Genomic DNA, 17,437 nt, shown 5'->3' on the forward strand with positions numbered 1-17,437 from the left:
TTGGTAAGCTTACCGCCATTTCGTCGATCAGATGCTTCCGGACTTGGATGTTTTCCTGTACGGACAGCTGCTTCTTTACTGATTCAACGACCAGTTTAATGATTACCTACACATCAATATGTTGTAAACAAAAATAAAAGTCTTGATAAAAGGAAAATATACAACATTCAAATTATTCATTGTCTTTTAAAATATATTTTATTGTGTTTACATGTAGATCTGTAATTTTCCGTTAAAACTATTACATTTATATTAACACAAACTAGGTCCCTCCTTTCTTTGGAGTTCTCAATCAGCGGTCGGAAAATAAAGTCTCGTTGAACGAGTGTAAAAATGTGATATAGATGCACGCATTTCAATACTGCATTGTTCTCTCTTCCACCAATAAAAAACGGCGCGCCACCAGATTACTGAAAAATTGTTGAATGTGGCGGAAAACATCAATCAATCAATACTGCATTGTAGTACATGTATATAAAATAATGCTTTAAAAAATTCGAGAAACAGACTTGTTCCTAGGACATTATGTGCGCACCACCATGCCTAATCGACAGGGACATACCTTTCTCTGTAAGGAGCCTATTTGAAAAAAGAAAAAAAATACCCGAATACCATTCTACAATGTTCTAACCCCCCACCCCCATTCACTCGTAAGACACTGTCAGGATTTTTGTTGTTGTTGTTGTTGTTGATATTTTTACTCGTGCTTCGCACTCGTGAACATAAAAGTATATTGAAGAAAACCTTGTCTTATTCGTGAAATAAATTCTATATATCCAACGACAAAGCATTGAATATCTTCTATGTAATAGACCAAATATGACATTTCAAAATATCAGATTGATTTATTTTAGATAAAGCATGATAAATTTCGCATTAACATGTTGAGTATTAGATAAACGATTTGTATATTTTAAATCTATAAGTCTAATTAATTGCACTCGTCTCTTTGACTGGATCTTTGAATTACCTCAAAATCTAAATAAAACAAAGTGATCACATTTACAATGTAATTTAATACTTATTATCAGATAAAACAAAGTATTTCATTATCAATAGTGAATTGCATCGTAAATTGATATCACTCTTATCAGATAACTAGTTGTCAATAAAATGGACCCCATTTAGAGCAATATGCCCTGCCTTGGACAGAGCGTCTTTGAGGTTACGAGTTTTTGACTAAAAATGATAAAACAGCTATAATAAATGATCTTACATTTTGTTGCTTTAAAACTATTTTCACATCGGAGATTACTACCAAATGATAGGTTAAAAATATGTCTATTTCAAATTTTAATTAAATTCTTTTTCAAATACAGATTATTCAAAATCTTCAAGTTTTTATGAATGTACTAATTCAATGCATACCACATACGGTCGATGTCTGGCGCAGAAGCCTGCCTGATCGACGTCAACTTCTCTGTAAGGAACCTAATTTTGAAAAGAATAAATAACTTAATACCATTCTAATTAAAAGCAGCTAATTCTAATTAGATTGAACATAAAATATTCTTTCAGACAGTTGACAGAATATAAATGTTACTTAATAACGTTGTACCAATATAAACATAAAATCAATTATGGTTCATTTCTATTGTTCATTGTTCGTTAACAAATACTTTACAAGTAGTTTTAAACATCGGGTTCAGAGTTCATAATATTTCTTCATACGCATATAAAGACATATAACAGAGGGACCGCTGACTCCTTCGGGAGTTCTCTATGGTCTCAAACTACCAGAAAATGGAGGAAAATTCGCCTCCATGAGGCCATTTTTTTAATTTCATATTTTGTTACCATGGCAACCAATTTTTTCACATAATGTATATGCATCTTGAAAGTACACATATGAAAGATTTTGAAGGTCCATGATGACACCTACTGCTAGCCTGGTAATGGGTTGAAATACACTCAAGCACCTGTCATCCTGAGAGTAAAATGTCACCAAAAATGATGAGAATCGACCCATTTTCAAACCCTCGTGATTCCCCTCAAAAAATTTTCACAGTATAATGACAGGTTTCAACTTTTAGCAAAAATCCTAACATTTCCAACAAGGCCAAATTTGCAATAGGGTCCTTGATTCCTTTTCGAGATATTTTGCATCAAAGATGTATCATGCTGTTTTCAACTTACCGTTTAAAGTGAAAGTAGAAGTACCCATCTACAAGTCAAACTCTCCTACATCTCACAGTCACAGTTTCGAATCCCATTAAAAGGCACCAGATCAATGTAGAATGGTCACCTCCCTATATTAATACAGATATCAACTACAATGAAACTATTTAAATTCTATAAAATACTCTTTTAACATATTTACATTTTAACCCTGGTCACTTTAGCTTCGTATTGGCAATTCGCCAGGTATATTGAGACTTTAAAGACTGCGGAAATTCTACGACATCATGAAATACCTTCACTGTTTAAAAATTGAAGTTTTTCCGAATAAAATGATGTATCATACATGGGGAGTTATTGTTAATTATGTCTTGAAATGAGTGAACAAAAATTGCCCTCTTCACATCACTGTTTCCTGCAGAGTTCTTCCCCTTGGTAAATTTGAAAATTGAAATAAAGTCCCAGAATTGAGTGAAAAACATATAATTTTGATTCCCAAATATATTACCAAATTGTATTTAAGAAATCTGATGTGAAATAAAAAGGAAGTTGTAGAAAAAAACAAACTGAAATGGCCTCTAAGGATGTTAACATGAGCAATCCTGGAGAGTCTATGTTTTCTGTTATTTCAAGTCAATTCAAACTTATTTCAATAAGGAATTTGCCCTAAAAATTGCTTTGTCTATAATATCACATCTTTAATAAATGACTTTGATATCCTACTTTTACCTAATAAGTAAATGTAGGCCAAAATAAGAGAGGGGAGTGAGAGGAGTGAGAGGAATTAAATTTGCCAAGAACAATAACTCTAAAAAAAACTAGAGCAAGCATCCCAATCAATGATGACGTCATAGCTGTCTATTGTGACGTCATAATTGAGCTAGTCTGTGTAGATGAAATACTGGGAAACAGTGATGAGTGAGTTAATGAATCCTACCGCAAAACGAAGGGGGAGGAAGAGGAAACATTTTAACTTTGATTTAAATAACACCTTTTGGAAGAATAGAAAAACAAACCATTCCCCTTCCATCAGCGAAGTCGGAGGTAGTAATCCAATTGTACGCCCCTCACACTCCCTCCATCAGGGAATCAACTTCAATGGAGGGGAAACAAACATTGCTGCCCCGATGCTTCTGCGGCCAGCTGGTACATCGAGCCAGAGGACATCTGAAGACCCATCAAATTTCCATGAAAACCACATCATCAATCTGGAAAAAACAAATAATCTGTTTCAAATTTTTTTAGACAATCATGACTTTGGAATTTGTAAAAAACCGAAAATGAAATTAGAAATCTCACAGACATCCAACTTGGGGACATCTGCCTCAGCAAAGTGCTTAAACTGTAAATATGAGACTGATATGGTGAGCCTTTATGACAAAGGCAAAAACCATAAATGTCTCATGCACTCTGCTCTGGCACTGCCAATGCTAAAAACGAAAATGGGCCCATCTGATGTTCAGTTCCTCCTGGCTTGTTTAAACGTGAAGCCGCCATCACTGAAAACTTTAAACAGAGTTTTAAGTGAAGCAGCTGACATAGCGAAGGAGGAAAACAAGAAATCGATGCTTGAGAATCAAGATTACGTAAGAAGAGTTCAGGAGTTGAAAGGCCAAGGCAATGAAGTGGACCTAGAAATGGACACTTCCTACAACAACCGGATACAGTCTGGGATGGAAGCTGGAACGATGTCCATCACTCCTGTGGCCGAATGCTGCACAAGCCGCAAACTTGTTGTAGCATTGAACATTTGCAACAAGACATGCACCAGGAGGGGCAAATGCGATCATCAGGGCTGTTCAAAAAATTACGCCACTGATAAATCTATTGCCTCTTCTGAAGGCTATTCGGCCAAAGTCAATCTGAACTCAATTCAAAATGAAAATATTTTGTCAATCAGGTCAGTGACCAGTGACCAATGTGGGCAAGTTGAGAAAGTGGTGAGAGAATTCTCACCATCTATCTCACATTTCCACTGCCTGATTCATAAATTAAGAAATTTACAAAAAAAATTGCAAAACTTAAAATTAAAATCATTCATTGATGGGCTGGACAGTGACACATTTTGCAGACATGTCTCCCGAGCAATAAGGTCACGGCTTTACTTTGAAATTATTCGTTGGAAGAAATCAATTTCAACACCAAGCCGCTTCCTCCAGAAAATAAAGCAAGCAGCTATAAACATTGTACCGTGTTTCACTGGAAATCACCAACTATGCTCAACTGTTTCGGTATTTTGTCGTGTGTCTACAGTGCAGAAAGTGTTAAGAAGTCTTCCTCGGCATCAATATCTCGTACTGACACCAAACGACGAAGAGAAGTTAATATCACAACTTACCCGCTTCGCCGATTTAACCAGCATGAGCAAATTGAAGCAACTTACTAATACCAATAAAGTGGAATCTATCCACCATCGTTGCTTCACAGTGGCTCCAAAGAACACTAATTGGCCCAAGAACTTTGAAGGACTATGTCATTCGGCCGTCCATTCCGACACAAAATGTACAGGAAGGTCGACCTCCATTCTGGCTAAACGGCTGGGCATCAGGTATGGCTCGAAACACCCTTTCAGTCTCCACATGTCCCGTCTCGACTGCCTTGCCAAGTACTATAAAGAAAGGCAAAGTAGGAAGAAAGTTAAACAGAGACGATTTCATGCCAGAATGCGAAAGACATACCGAAAAGTTTTTGAAAAATCAGTGTTCTCCAATGGTACAGTGGATCACACATACTGGAGGAATCCTTATGCAACATGAAATGAATTTTGTTAATAAAAATGAATAAAAATTGAAACATTTTGGAGCTTTTTCATTTCTTGTTTCTTTTTGACAGACAGACAGACAGACAGACAGATAGACAGACAGACAGACAGACACACACACACACACACACACAGACAGACAGACAGACAGACAGACAGACAGACAGACAGACAGACACACACACACACACAGACAGACAGACAGACAGACAGACAGACACACACACACAGACAGACACACAATGCTCTGTAATTCAAGGAGAAATGATACAAGTTAGTAGTATAAACAAACAAAACAGAATACTGAATTCAGAAATAATCACAGCAATTGGAAAGTGTAATTTACCATAACTCGAACATGGAAACACCTAAAATCTGCAATTCCCATATCCGGAATGACCCAAACATGTGTTGCGTCGAACACAAGATGTCCTAGATAAATTAATAGGAGCAGGTTCCAGAGACAGGTGGTCCACATTGACACACAATTTATTGTGACACAAGTGTGACACATGCATGTGTGGATTGAGCCTGGGAAACCCTTGCCTAATAAAATAAGACAGCCGGTGTGCGGCAAGTTTCCGCCTCTTACCACGCAACACAATTTGTAGGTAACCATACCCGTCACGAGACACTGATCCAGTCCATAGATGACACAGATCATCATCAGCATGATGAAAAACTTTCGCAGAAAATTTACGACTGAGAAAAAATTTCTCGCGTTGAGTCAAGACCAATGCTGAAAATATTTCAGACATAGTATACTTACTAAACAATGACCTTCAATTTCAAAATGATCAATAATATTGAGTATAAACTTCATATTTAAAGCATAAACATCCATATTTATAGACAAAAAACCCAAATATTCTTGCCTGGAGAAATCCAAGGTTCATGGTGACTTGTGCTTAAGGTCTCAAACTACCAGAAAATGGAGGAAAATTCGCCTCCATGAGGCCATTTTTTTAATTTCATATTTTGTTACCATGGCAACCAATTTTTTCACATAATGTATATGCATCTTGAAAGTACACATATGAAAGATTTTGAAGGTCCATGATGACACCTACTGCTAGCCTGGTAATGGGTTGAAATACACTCAAGCACCTGTCATCCTGAGAGTAAAATGTCACCAAAAATGATGAGAATCGACCCATTTTCAAACCCTCGTGATTCCCCTCAAAAAATTTTCACAGTATAATGACAGGTTTCAACTTTTAGCAAAAATCCTAACATTTCCAACAAGGCCAAATTTGCAATAGGGTCCTTGATTCCTTTTCGAGATATTTTGCATCAAAGATGTATCATGCTGTTTTCAACTTACCGTTTAAAGTGAAAGTAGAAGTACCCATCTACAAGTCAAACTCTCCTACATCTCACAGTCACAGTTTCGAATCCCATTAAAAGGCACCAGATCAATGTAGAATGGTCACCTCCCTATATTAATACAGATATCAACTACAATGAAACTATTTAAATTCTATAAAATACTCTTTTAACATATTTACATTTTAACCCTGGTCACTTTAGCTTCGTATTGGCAATTCGCCAGGTATATTGAGACTTATGCTTTTCATTTCGTTTAAGGAAAACTATTTTCCGAATGGAAAATTATCTTCCGAATTTAGCAGCGCCCTCACCGGGAGGCATAGAAATGATGTAAACAATATGGCGATGCACTGAAATCCGTAAAATGGGTGGAAAACATTGCTGTATTTTGGGATGCCACAATTCAAAGACAAAGCAAGTCGGAACTTCAAATCAATTTAGTTGTACCATCCTCATCAGTAAGTTTATCTATGCATTTTTCAATTTCAGGACATGAACTAAATTTCCTTTTGCACCCACGGGCACTGGAAGTTAATGTAAATATATAGTATGTGCATGTATAAAAAAGGAAGGGTAGGACACTCTTTTTGAGGCAAATTCGGGTTTGGGTTATTGTGGGCGTTTTTCAAACGGCCTGACGCGATGAATCGTTGACATATACCTTACGTTCAATATATGTACGGTTTCTTTCCGTTCCAATGCCGTTCATTCGAAGAAAAAGATGTTTTTACACCTCCAAGTGCCTAAGAATTTCGCTGGACTGTCTTACTTCCGGTTTAATCGCACTGAATCGAAAGGTAAGTTCTGATTGGTCAATGTGATAAACATTTATAAGTTTATGTCATATTCTTATTGGTTGTGAAATAACGATAAGAATATTTGAACTATAAAAACAAACATGGCTCATGTACTTAACCACTAGTCTCTAACACCATCATGAAGTAATAATCCTGAGAATTAATTTCTCTACATATGTATTTATGGATTAGATAACGTGTGTCAATTCAGACTTCAAATTTATTATTGACCTATCAGAACTTACCTTTCGATTCAGTGCGATTAAATCGGAAGTAAGACAGTCTAGCGAAATTCTTAGGCACTTGGAGGTGTAAAAACATCTTTTTCTTCGAATGAACGGCATTGAAACGGAAAGAAACCGTACATATATTGAAAGTAAGGTATATGTCAACGATTCATCGCGTCAGGCCGTTTGAAAAACGCCCACAATAACCCAAACCCGAATTTGCCTCAAAAAGAGTGTCCTACCCTTCCTTTTTTATACATGCACATACTATATATTTACATTAACTTCCAGTGCCCGTGTTTGCACCGAAATAGCAATAAGCCTGCAATGTATGCAATTATATCTCTTTCCTCTGATTTCAAAATCCTACAACTGACAGTATTTGATTTTGTGGTGGATTGACAAGGAGACATATCTATTATGATTTTCTCATAAAAGAGAAAAGTTCTGTCGCATATATGTTGTTAAGAGGTTTTAAAGCTGGAACCAATTGGACAGCTGTAAAGATATTGTATAAATAATTTTTTTTATATATTGCAAATGGCAATACTAAACTACATGAATTGATGTGAATAAATCCGTTTAACCTTTTCCTTTTCTAAGTATTGAATAGCAGAAAGCATTTCCATATATAGTTGTTATGATTCATGTTATCACATAGTAGAACAGACAGCAGCTAACGTGTATCATGACATCTTTTGAGGTCCACATGATTACTATTCATCAATTTTATATGAACAATGATAATGAAGATACAAATGAACCATTTGAAAACAATATAATGAAACAACAATTGTTAAAAGGATATGATATATTATTGATTCCATCTTTGCTTGAAAGCGGCTTTGCAGATTTTTAATGTGTACACATATCAAGATTTATATCTCCCCTTCTTAATGAAACAGAATGCAGCCAGTGATTAAAGTACAAAACTGACAATTACAACTATTGAAGCCAAGATATGTATACTTTTATCAAATGCCACAGAAAAACAAACAGCATGAACAAGTTAAAGTTTTTAAAATTGTAAAGATTATGCTTGATCAAAGCTGAAATGGGAAAATAACTAAATATAATAACATTATGTTGAATAAATCAAAAGCATAAAATATTGATACAACTGTTTCTTTCTTTTCAAATTAAGTTACCATTTATAGATCCGAGTATTGTTTGATCAGGTAATATCTCGTCACTTTGTATGTCAAGAATGACACCTTGTGCTAACCCCACGGTTAAGTCCTCCACATGTTTATTGACAATAGAAATTGCAGGCATTGGCTGTTCATCAAGAGTGTCTGCATCGAAATCCTTATTAACAAACACAAACTTATTTTATATTTACAAATTACGTCACAACGTGTTTCAACTTTTAGATTCACTGAAAGTGGGGGATTCCGATCGAAATAATTCAATAAAAACAAGTATAATGTAAATTTTAGAGGGTAAAAATGTTAATCGTATTCATAATCATTACTTTGATATGAAGTATTTACCTCGGCCTCAAATAGGGCGCTTAATTCCAAATCGAAGCTATAATTTCCACTTGCCATCATATAACAGGAAGTCCTATATATGCCTCCCGGTGAGGGCGCTGCGAAAACAGGAATATAATTGGCGCGAAAATGAGTCAGCGGTCCATCCGTTATATGTCTATGGTCTGAATGAAAACCCCAACATCGTACCTAATGATGTGGATTTAATAAGATAATTTTAAAGTTACATCTGCTATCAAGTCAAATATCGTATAAGTATAAAGCAGTTTTTTCTATGAGTTAAGTTCATGAACCGTAACAATATTAATCAAAATCTGTTTTTCAACCACTTTGTGAATTTTAAAGTACAAAAATTAATTTTTCTAGTGTTATTGGTCAGAACAAACCCTTAATATAGCGCAGCAGAATTTACTAACAAAAGGCAATTAAACAATTATTAAGATTTATAATAAATAATTGATAGAAAATTGTTACAATAGCAATATATTAACTTACAGTTTTTGAACAATAAATCCAAACAGAATATACACACACACAAAATAGTAAGTCCAAAATCGTAGTTCCCAGTGAAATAAATCCAAACGCATATAAAGTGTCTAACCAGAGCTTTTTTTATCCTAAGAATTTCAGTGTATATATGATAGAAATGAAATTTTCTAGTCCAATTTTGAAAGACAGTGATGTAACCATTACGTAATCTTTCTACTAAAAATAACACGGAGTCTAGAACAATCTCGATCACAGGTGTCAATGAAATAAACATCACTTTCCAGAACCATCCAGGTCAATTTAGTGCAAATAGTTCACAACACTAGTAATATCTAATACATATACATTTTATAAGACAATTCTACATGAAATTGTATATTAAGTATCCTCCAGTATTTTATACCGTACATGTAAGTTTCATTTATTTTGAATTAAAAATACGTTGATTATAAACAATCATTAAAGAGAAAGCATTGCCTAGAATATGTGATGTTACATTTAATTTTTATCCTGACAATGTCAGGAGTGACATACATAACTCTACAGCAAAACATCCTAAATAATATCAAATGAGTGTTTATTCGATGTGAACTTTCAATGTTTCATCACGGAAATACCTCTTGCAAATGAAAATACCTAAAATCGAAAATATCATGTATAGTAATTTGCAAATTTCCCATAGCTTAACGAACCCTCGTTAACCTTTCTCACTGTATTCAAACATTTTAAATTTTCGTTACCTGTTAAACTTTCGTCCCGCCTTGTTCACTACATACATACGTCATGAGGGCCTCCGTGGTCGAGTGGTGAGAGCATCGCGCTCAAAATCCCACGGCCTCTCACCTCTGGTCGGCGCGGGTTCGAATCCCGCTCCCGCCGGTAAGTGAGAAAGTTTCCCAGTTTACTTTCGGAAGGTTGGCGGTCTCTTCCCAGGTACATTGTATCCAATCTAATTAAAGATAGATCTTCCATCCGCTCCCCAGTTTTGGATACGTCGTCCACGTGACGTATCGAAAACTGGGGAGCGGATGGAAGATCTGATTTTAATTAGATTGCATTGTATATGGGTTCTCTCTTCCACCAAGAAATACTGGGCGGCACCAGATAACTGAAAAATTGTTGAGTGTGGCGGAAAACATCAAATCAAACAAATATACGTCATGATAGATGGCAGGCCGAGTCCGATATATCGTTACGGGAGTCACACGTTGCGCCGGTCAGGGTTTTCCGCCATTTTTGTTGCACTGGTCTCTTGATGTGGTCATGATTTTCCATGAATTAGTGTGGTTTGTTTTAAAATACCGCATTCCCGAAACCACATTAAATTTGTCAAATATCAGAAATAGCGTTTAAATCGGCGTTACGAAGTCAGACTTTCAAATGCGTCAATCTTATTTTTTTTTATATCCTAAAAGTAAAATTCCACGCATGTTTGACTGTAAAAAGTGTAACAGTTTTATTCTCACATGAAACGACTAGCCAATACAGTATTTTAAAAAGTATAAACATTCTCTTAAATAAATTTTGTCATTTTCAAATGAAGCGCAGGTTACGGAAATCACGACCGTTTAAGCGACAAGATATTATACGAGGGGAAAGCAGGAAGAATGTCTAACTTTTATTTGGTTTTGAAATAATTCTACTGACAATAAATTGATATGAATACATAAGAAATATCTTATAATTGAACAAATATCAAAATTGATAATTTTGAAATGCGCATTTGCGACACGCAAAAATTTCACAGATTGAAATTTCAGTGTCCGGAATATTTTTACGAATCCTGATCTCTCAAATGCAATGTATTTGTATCAAAATTTGTGGTTTTTCTTATAGATATATTTCTTTTAAATTTAACGAAAAATATTCGAACCAGAAAAACAAAACACAGAGATAAATGCTAGCGACAGCATTATGTTGTAAGTAGGACATTTCTGGAGATAGCTGCGTAGATTTATAGCGCTAACTTTATCAACACGAAGACCTGTATGTTACAGATGAAAATGATTTGTGAAAAGTCTATTCAATGACTAAAACAACAGACAAGGAAACTATTTTGATCAAAAAAGGTCTCCTGAGCCTTCAACTCAGGTAAGCTAAAGATATTCGACTCGGGGATTGTTAATCTTCAAGCTGATGACGACCACTACAATGTATGAAACAAACTATAAGTCACCAATCGATAAAATTTCCGGTTTCCTTCACGGCGAAGCTTTACTCAGCCTGTAACCTTTGAATGGGTAAAAAACCCAGTGGTATAATATCTAATTCTAATAATATTAGCAGAGTTTGATACGATACAGTAGTCTACATTGCTGTCGGTGCACAGTCAGCAACTACACGTACACTGTGCAATATACGAACATCGGAAGATTTCGTTAAGTTTGTCAATTTTCATTGAAAGTTTAATTAAGAAATATGAAGATGGAGGTCTAAAGATGATTAATCTAAAATATTTCATAGCATCAATGCAATTATTCTGGATACGACAACTTATTTCTACAAACAGGGGAAATAACTTAATACCTGGCTTTGAACAAACTAGGTTCATTTCTTGTGGGATTGAATATGTCAAATTACTCATGGAATCCTTGAAAAACAACTTTTGGATAGATGTATTCAAATCCTGGATTGAACTACAAAATGCTTGTACAGAATCAAATACTACTGCAGATACACCTCTATTTTATAATCTTATGATTCACATTGGTAGGAAAACTTTTTTTAATAAACAAGTCTTTGACAGTAACATTAGACACATAAATGATATTATTGAAGGAGATGGTAGGGTTTTTTTGTTTTTTTTTTAGCTGTGAAACTTTTTGTGATACTTATCCGAATGTGAAAATTAATTTCTTAGAATATGGAAGCATCATTCATGCAATAAAGACTTGGATTAAAAAGTCTTCCAAAAACAAAAGTTTTAAAAAGTTGGCAAATCCATTTATTATGTCACACATATACAATGTACTGAAATGTAAAAAAAAATCCAAATGCTTTTATAAGATTCTCAACAAAAAATTCCACTGTGACAACAGGCAAAACAAGATGGAATGAACTCTTAGAAAAAGATAATACTGAGTGGAAAATAATCCACAAAACACCTTTCATAATAACAAAAAATAGTAAACTGTAATGGTTCCAATATAGAATACATGTACTTAATAAAATTTTAGCAACAAACTCCTTTTCATTTTTTTAAAAAAAAAAAAGGGAACTCAGAAATGTGTACCTTTTGTCACAATGAGGAGGAAACAATAGAACATATAATATGGGAATGTAATTGTGCTCAATCATTTCTAGCTGATTTTGAAATTTACTTAAAAAGGAAAACAAATTGTCAACTAGTCTTTACAAAAAAGTCTTTTATAGTAGGCATCCTTGAGAAAAACAAGGGTATACAAAATATTCTCATCCCTTGGTTAAAGTATTATATTTATACAGCAAGGTGTACAGAGAAAAATTTGAGTGTGACTTTTGCAATAGCATTTTTAAAGTTATTCTATGAAACACAAAAATTCGTTTCTTATAAAAATGGCGATACGGAAAAATTTGATGCCCTTTGGAACAGATGGAATCAATTTTTTTCATAGCTCTCTCTCTCTCTCTTTCTCTCTCTCTGATAGAAATAAACACTACTGTAATTCTATACTGCATGTATATTATGAAGATATACCATGAACTATTTACAGAATGTTTGTTGACATATTATTAAAAATTAAAAAAAAAAAAGTTTAATGGGGGTGGGTGGGGGGGGGGGGCATCATCGTCGGATACCCATAATTGATTATGAAAGGTGAAGATAACGAACAGTGATTAATTTCATAACTCCTATAAGCAATACAAAATACAGAGTTGGGCAAACACGGACCCCTGGACACACCAGAGGAGGGATCAGATGCCTAGGAGGAGTAAGCATCCCCTGTTGACCGGTCACACCCGTCGTGATCCCTATATCTTGATCAGGTAAACGGAGTTATCCGTTGTCAAAATCAGTGTGCCAAGAACGGCCTAACAATCGGTATGAAACAAATCAGACAGCATTTGACCCAATGATAAGTTGTATTGGCAAACTAGTTTGTTATAACGACCATAAAATTTGCGAAATGCTGACTTTAAACCAGACTTTGAAACCCCTGAACCTTCAATCGAATCAGTTGAGAGATATAAACACCATATGCAGGTGATATTGGAATATTGCTACATAAATGTGAGAAGTTGACGATGGAGAAGCTGAAATCATCCCGTTTATCATAAAGTTGAGTTGTTAGTTTGCCGTTAATATATATTTTCAATAAAATATCTAAGTATGAAGCAGAAGTGGACGAATCTGTGGTGTCTTTTATTTCGAGTTCAGAGGGATACATGGAATCGACATATGAATGAAAATTAGCATTGTTAATAGATAAAACATCATTTATTTATCTAAATGTCAAATTGAAGGCCACAGCAAGAGATTGTTTCTTCTCACGTACAAGTTTTTTTTTAATAAATTCTGGTTCATATGAATATAAAAACAGGTCAGCTAACAAAGTAGCACAATTCGTGCCCATAGGTCCAACAGACTGTTGGAAGACCTGATCACCAAAGACCACGAAGATATTGTCAATGAGGAACTCTCGCACATTTTTTATTTCAATTTCTGATTACTTGTGCGTGGAATCAGAGTGGTGTTTAACATAGAATATTTTTTTTATGACTGATCACTAGATATGAATATTTGCATTTTCCATTTTTGTTGAAGAAGCAACCGTCTATGATGTCAAAAAGTGTAGTCTTTAATTTATCGTAAGGAATGGTCGTGTACAGTGTTTAAAAGTCGTACGTTTTGATGTTGATTTTAGAAATGGTCTGTGATTTCAAATTTCCTAAAAGTTCTAAAAGAATTTATTAGAATCCACATTTAATTTACTAGTACAACACTTCTGGTATATGTAGTGGCACAGTACGTTTGAAGTTTCTCCTTCACAGCTGTTTTCTTGAGGAGCAAAGATAGAGGCTTCGTAGAACACTTACTGCATCCAGCAATGTATCTTTGTAATGGTTTTTATGAAGTTTAGGAATCCAGTATAGGCACGGTAACCCGACCCATTGACTGGGATATTAAATGTGTCTAAATCTGAAGCATGGTTTTGAAGAATTGCATCTTTTGAAAGGGCAGTTGGAGTATAAGTACGATTACCAAAAGTGGAATTAATGTCACGTTCGCATAAGATGGAGTTGCAATAATGAGCCTTACAAAGACAATGTTGTTACAAGCTTTGTCAGCTGGAACCAAAACATATTCCTCATGTAACCTATCTAATACGCCAGTTTCGAGATAAGAGCTCCCCTGTGTAGGAGGACATTTAGTAGAACTTTGAATGCCTAAGTGGGACAGAGTGAACCTACAGTCAGTGAGGAAGACGATAAAATGCATTAAAAGCTGCTTCTCTTTAAATATGTAATTGTAGGAAATGCAAAATACTATCGAAAGAAATGTTTTACTAAAGTAGAAACATAAGAACAATGTCATATTTGAAACTAATATCCTGGATATGATACCTACGACCAACGAAATTACGTGATATAATAAGAATTCCATGTATTTAATTACTTCCTGAATACTTATTACTTACTTAGTTTGTGTATCAGATAAATTCAGGTGATGAAACAGCGTATGAGAAAAATACCAATTACATTTACTTATGCAGTGATGAATATTTGTTCCACTCCCGCATGTAAACAAGTTGCTTTGCGCCTTACTTTGTACGAGAGTTCGTCAAAGGGAAATAACTCGAATGTATTCTTTTATCACTTCTAGTTTACTTAACACAGAAGAATAGATGGTACATACTTTTATTTTGATGTGTCTAATGCGAGATTTTAAAATTCCTCTTACACTTTTAATCCATTCTGACAATTATCAAGTTCTTCTTTATCATATTTAGTCCATTGTCTGGCATAATCTTCGAAAGAATTCATAAGACAGATGAAGTTCTGTCGCTAATTGATAGACCGAGGTTCTCTGTATTTAGGACCGTTTAGAATAAGTGATTTGAGGTATATCAACATCACCAGCAATGACATGTCCAGGACTGCGAGCTCTAATGCCTAAAGCTCGAAATAATCCGAGCTAAATCTGAACCTTTTTAAACAAGAAAAAAATTTGACGCCAATCCCAGAAGTCCCTTGTCAAAAATGGCTGAAATTTCGCAGTCACACTTTGAACTAAGATTGTGAACTTACGTAGATTCTCATCCCAATCTTGTATTCTCATAGCTCCAAAATAAAGTGCACCATTCAGCTTATGTTTAACGAAGTGCAATATTGATGAAAGACAGGGTAAGACGATGTGTGACGTCATGTCTACGTTTTGACACCTGCCACACCCGTGACAGTGGTGGATCTAAATGGTAAGAGTTCCTTTTTTAAAAGCAACCAAAAAAAAAAAAAAAAGAATCAATAAAACAAATTTTTGGGGTTTTTTCCGTGTCAAATCAAAAAACAAAAGAAAGGATGAAAAAAAAAAAAGAACTGCTGAAATCTATTTTGCAGTTTCAATTCCTTGTAATGCAAACTACGATGATTTGCATGTATTTTGTCGAGGATATTGACCAAATTCCCGAAGGAAAATATGTTTAGCGGCTTTTCCCAGAGTACAGCCACTTCTAAAAATAGAACACATCACTTTAAAACAAGCAGTGTTAATATACATACATTTTAAGGCACTGTCTTTATTTAAACGATAGAAATATGTTTCTTTCATATGATTTGAAGAACATGTATTGCATTTGACTGTTTTCAATAATTTTTTATCTGCTGAACCATGTTCTTGGTTTCAAGGTGATGAAATGCACGTATAGTAGTCAAATTTTGACTAATCATAGCCTACCATATCCGGAAAATTGTGTTTTCAAAAACCTTCAGATTTTTTAAACATTTCAATATGTTTTACCTTTACACTCCAGCAATCATTTGACATAAGAAGTAGATAGGGTATCGGATAATTTGAGAGCCCAATGACCCCCTCTAGGTTAAAAACCTTGAAAAAATGCATATTAGAAAATGGTGTCTAAAATTCCTATCTCTGCAAACATGTTGCATTCATCATTTACATTACTAAATTACCATTTCAAGAAATATTACAAGGTGGTTTTTGAAAAACAGTTTAAAACATTAAAACTTCAAATAGCTAAAAACCACTTTCATTGATTGCCGTAAGCTTTAGGGATCGGGCTTGAAGTTAGAAAAATCCTAACTTTACTATGGAGCTTACTAACAATCGGAACTCCTCGCATGTCTCGCGCACTCGACATAGATCTCGGATGTAATACGATGGCATCCATGAGCGAATTTGATGCATTGCTGTGACGTCACAATTGACAATGCATCAAATTCGCTCATGGATGCCATCATATTACATCCGAGATCTATGTCGAGTGCGCGAGACATTCGAGGAGTTCCGATTGAGCTTGCTAAATCCATAGCCTACGTCACATAAACACGGACATGACGTCACAATAGATGAAAAAATAAAATTATGTCGCCAGATCTAGTTGGAACAAAGTAATGTAGATCAGAATGATTTTTCATTTTAACGCTCATTCAGAGAATGCTAACCTATGCTCAAGTTACAAATTTTGGGAAATTCGAATATTTTAAAACACCCGAATTCTGCATTCCTCGCCCCCTTGGTATTTATTAGTTCCTGGTAGTTTTTGACAATACGATACAGCCATGCGATGTGAGTCTTAACGACATGTAACTACCGCGTACATTCCGAGACGTTTTAATGAAAACATCAGTAAAGGTCATGTCCGGCCAGAAAAGTTTTAGATGAAAGAAAATTACATTACAACACCCATGATCCATACTGTAGTACAAGAACACAAACCTACGACACCTAGGCCTAGTCTAGATAGGGCCTAAATATGACAAATCTGTCAGCGTATGATCTAAATTGAACACCCTGAAATCATTAGACACAACAGAGATATACACATACATTGTACATGTATAATGAATTAGGAGGGCCTCGAAAGCGATTTTTGTCGTGTAAATAAATATAAAAACTATGATTTGCAAGGGGGATTGCAATGTCAGTATAGCTTTAGATTATGCATATATTTGATTAAGATCATGACAACATCGATCGTATTCTTTCAGGTTTAAATAAATTATAGGGAAAACATAACAAAAATATGTGACTGTCAGTATATGTAGCACACAAAAATTTCGCAT

General features: G+C 34.9%; 2 protein-coding genes across 6 annotated transcripts in view; one reads left to right on the forward strand and one right to left on the reverse strand.

Moving 5' to 3' along the window:
• The window catches only part of LOC130048403 (uncharacterized), a 42,180-nt gene extending 32,842 nt beyond the window's left edge, over window positions 1-9,338 (reverse strand). For 4 of the 5 annotated variants that reach the window (XM_056145060.1, XM_056145063.1, XM_056145061.1 and 1 more), the window contains exons 1-4: window positions 8,726-8,794; window positions 8,381-8,540; window positions 1,369-1,431; window positions 14-106 (exon numbers count right to left, since the gene is read on the reverse strand). In XM_056145060.1, the coding sequence (XP_056001035.1) occupies window positions 14-106; window positions 1,369-1,431; window positions 8,381-8,383 (159 nt within the window). In that variant the 5' untranslated portion in view covers window positions 8,384-8,540; window positions 8,726-8,794. Of the gene's footprint in view, window positions 1-13; window positions 580-1,368; window positions 1,432-8,380; window positions 8,541-8,725; window positions 8,795-9,220 lie in introns of those variants that run through there. The other variant, XR_008797175.1, reaches the window with a different exon arrangement.
• On the forward strand, window positions 1,731-6,423 carry LOC130048368 (uncharacterized). Its single transcript, XM_056145013.1, has one exon. The coding sequence runs from the start codon at window positions 3,012-3,014 to the stop codon at window positions 4,872-4,874; it is 1,863 nt and encodes a 620-aa protein (XP_056000988.1). The 5' UTR covers window positions 1,731-3,011; the 3' UTR covers window positions 4,875-6,423.
• Window positions 9,339-17,437: the final 8,099 nt, after the last annotated feature.

The sequence above is a fragment of the Ostrea edulis genome, chromosome 7 (assembly GCF_947568905.1).
Source record: "Ostrea edulis chromosome 7, xbOstEdul1.1, whole genome shotgun sequence".
NCBI classification, from domain to species: domain Eukaryota; kingdom Metazoa; phylum Mollusca; class Bivalvia; order Ostreida; family Ostreidae; genus Ostrea; species Ostrea edulis.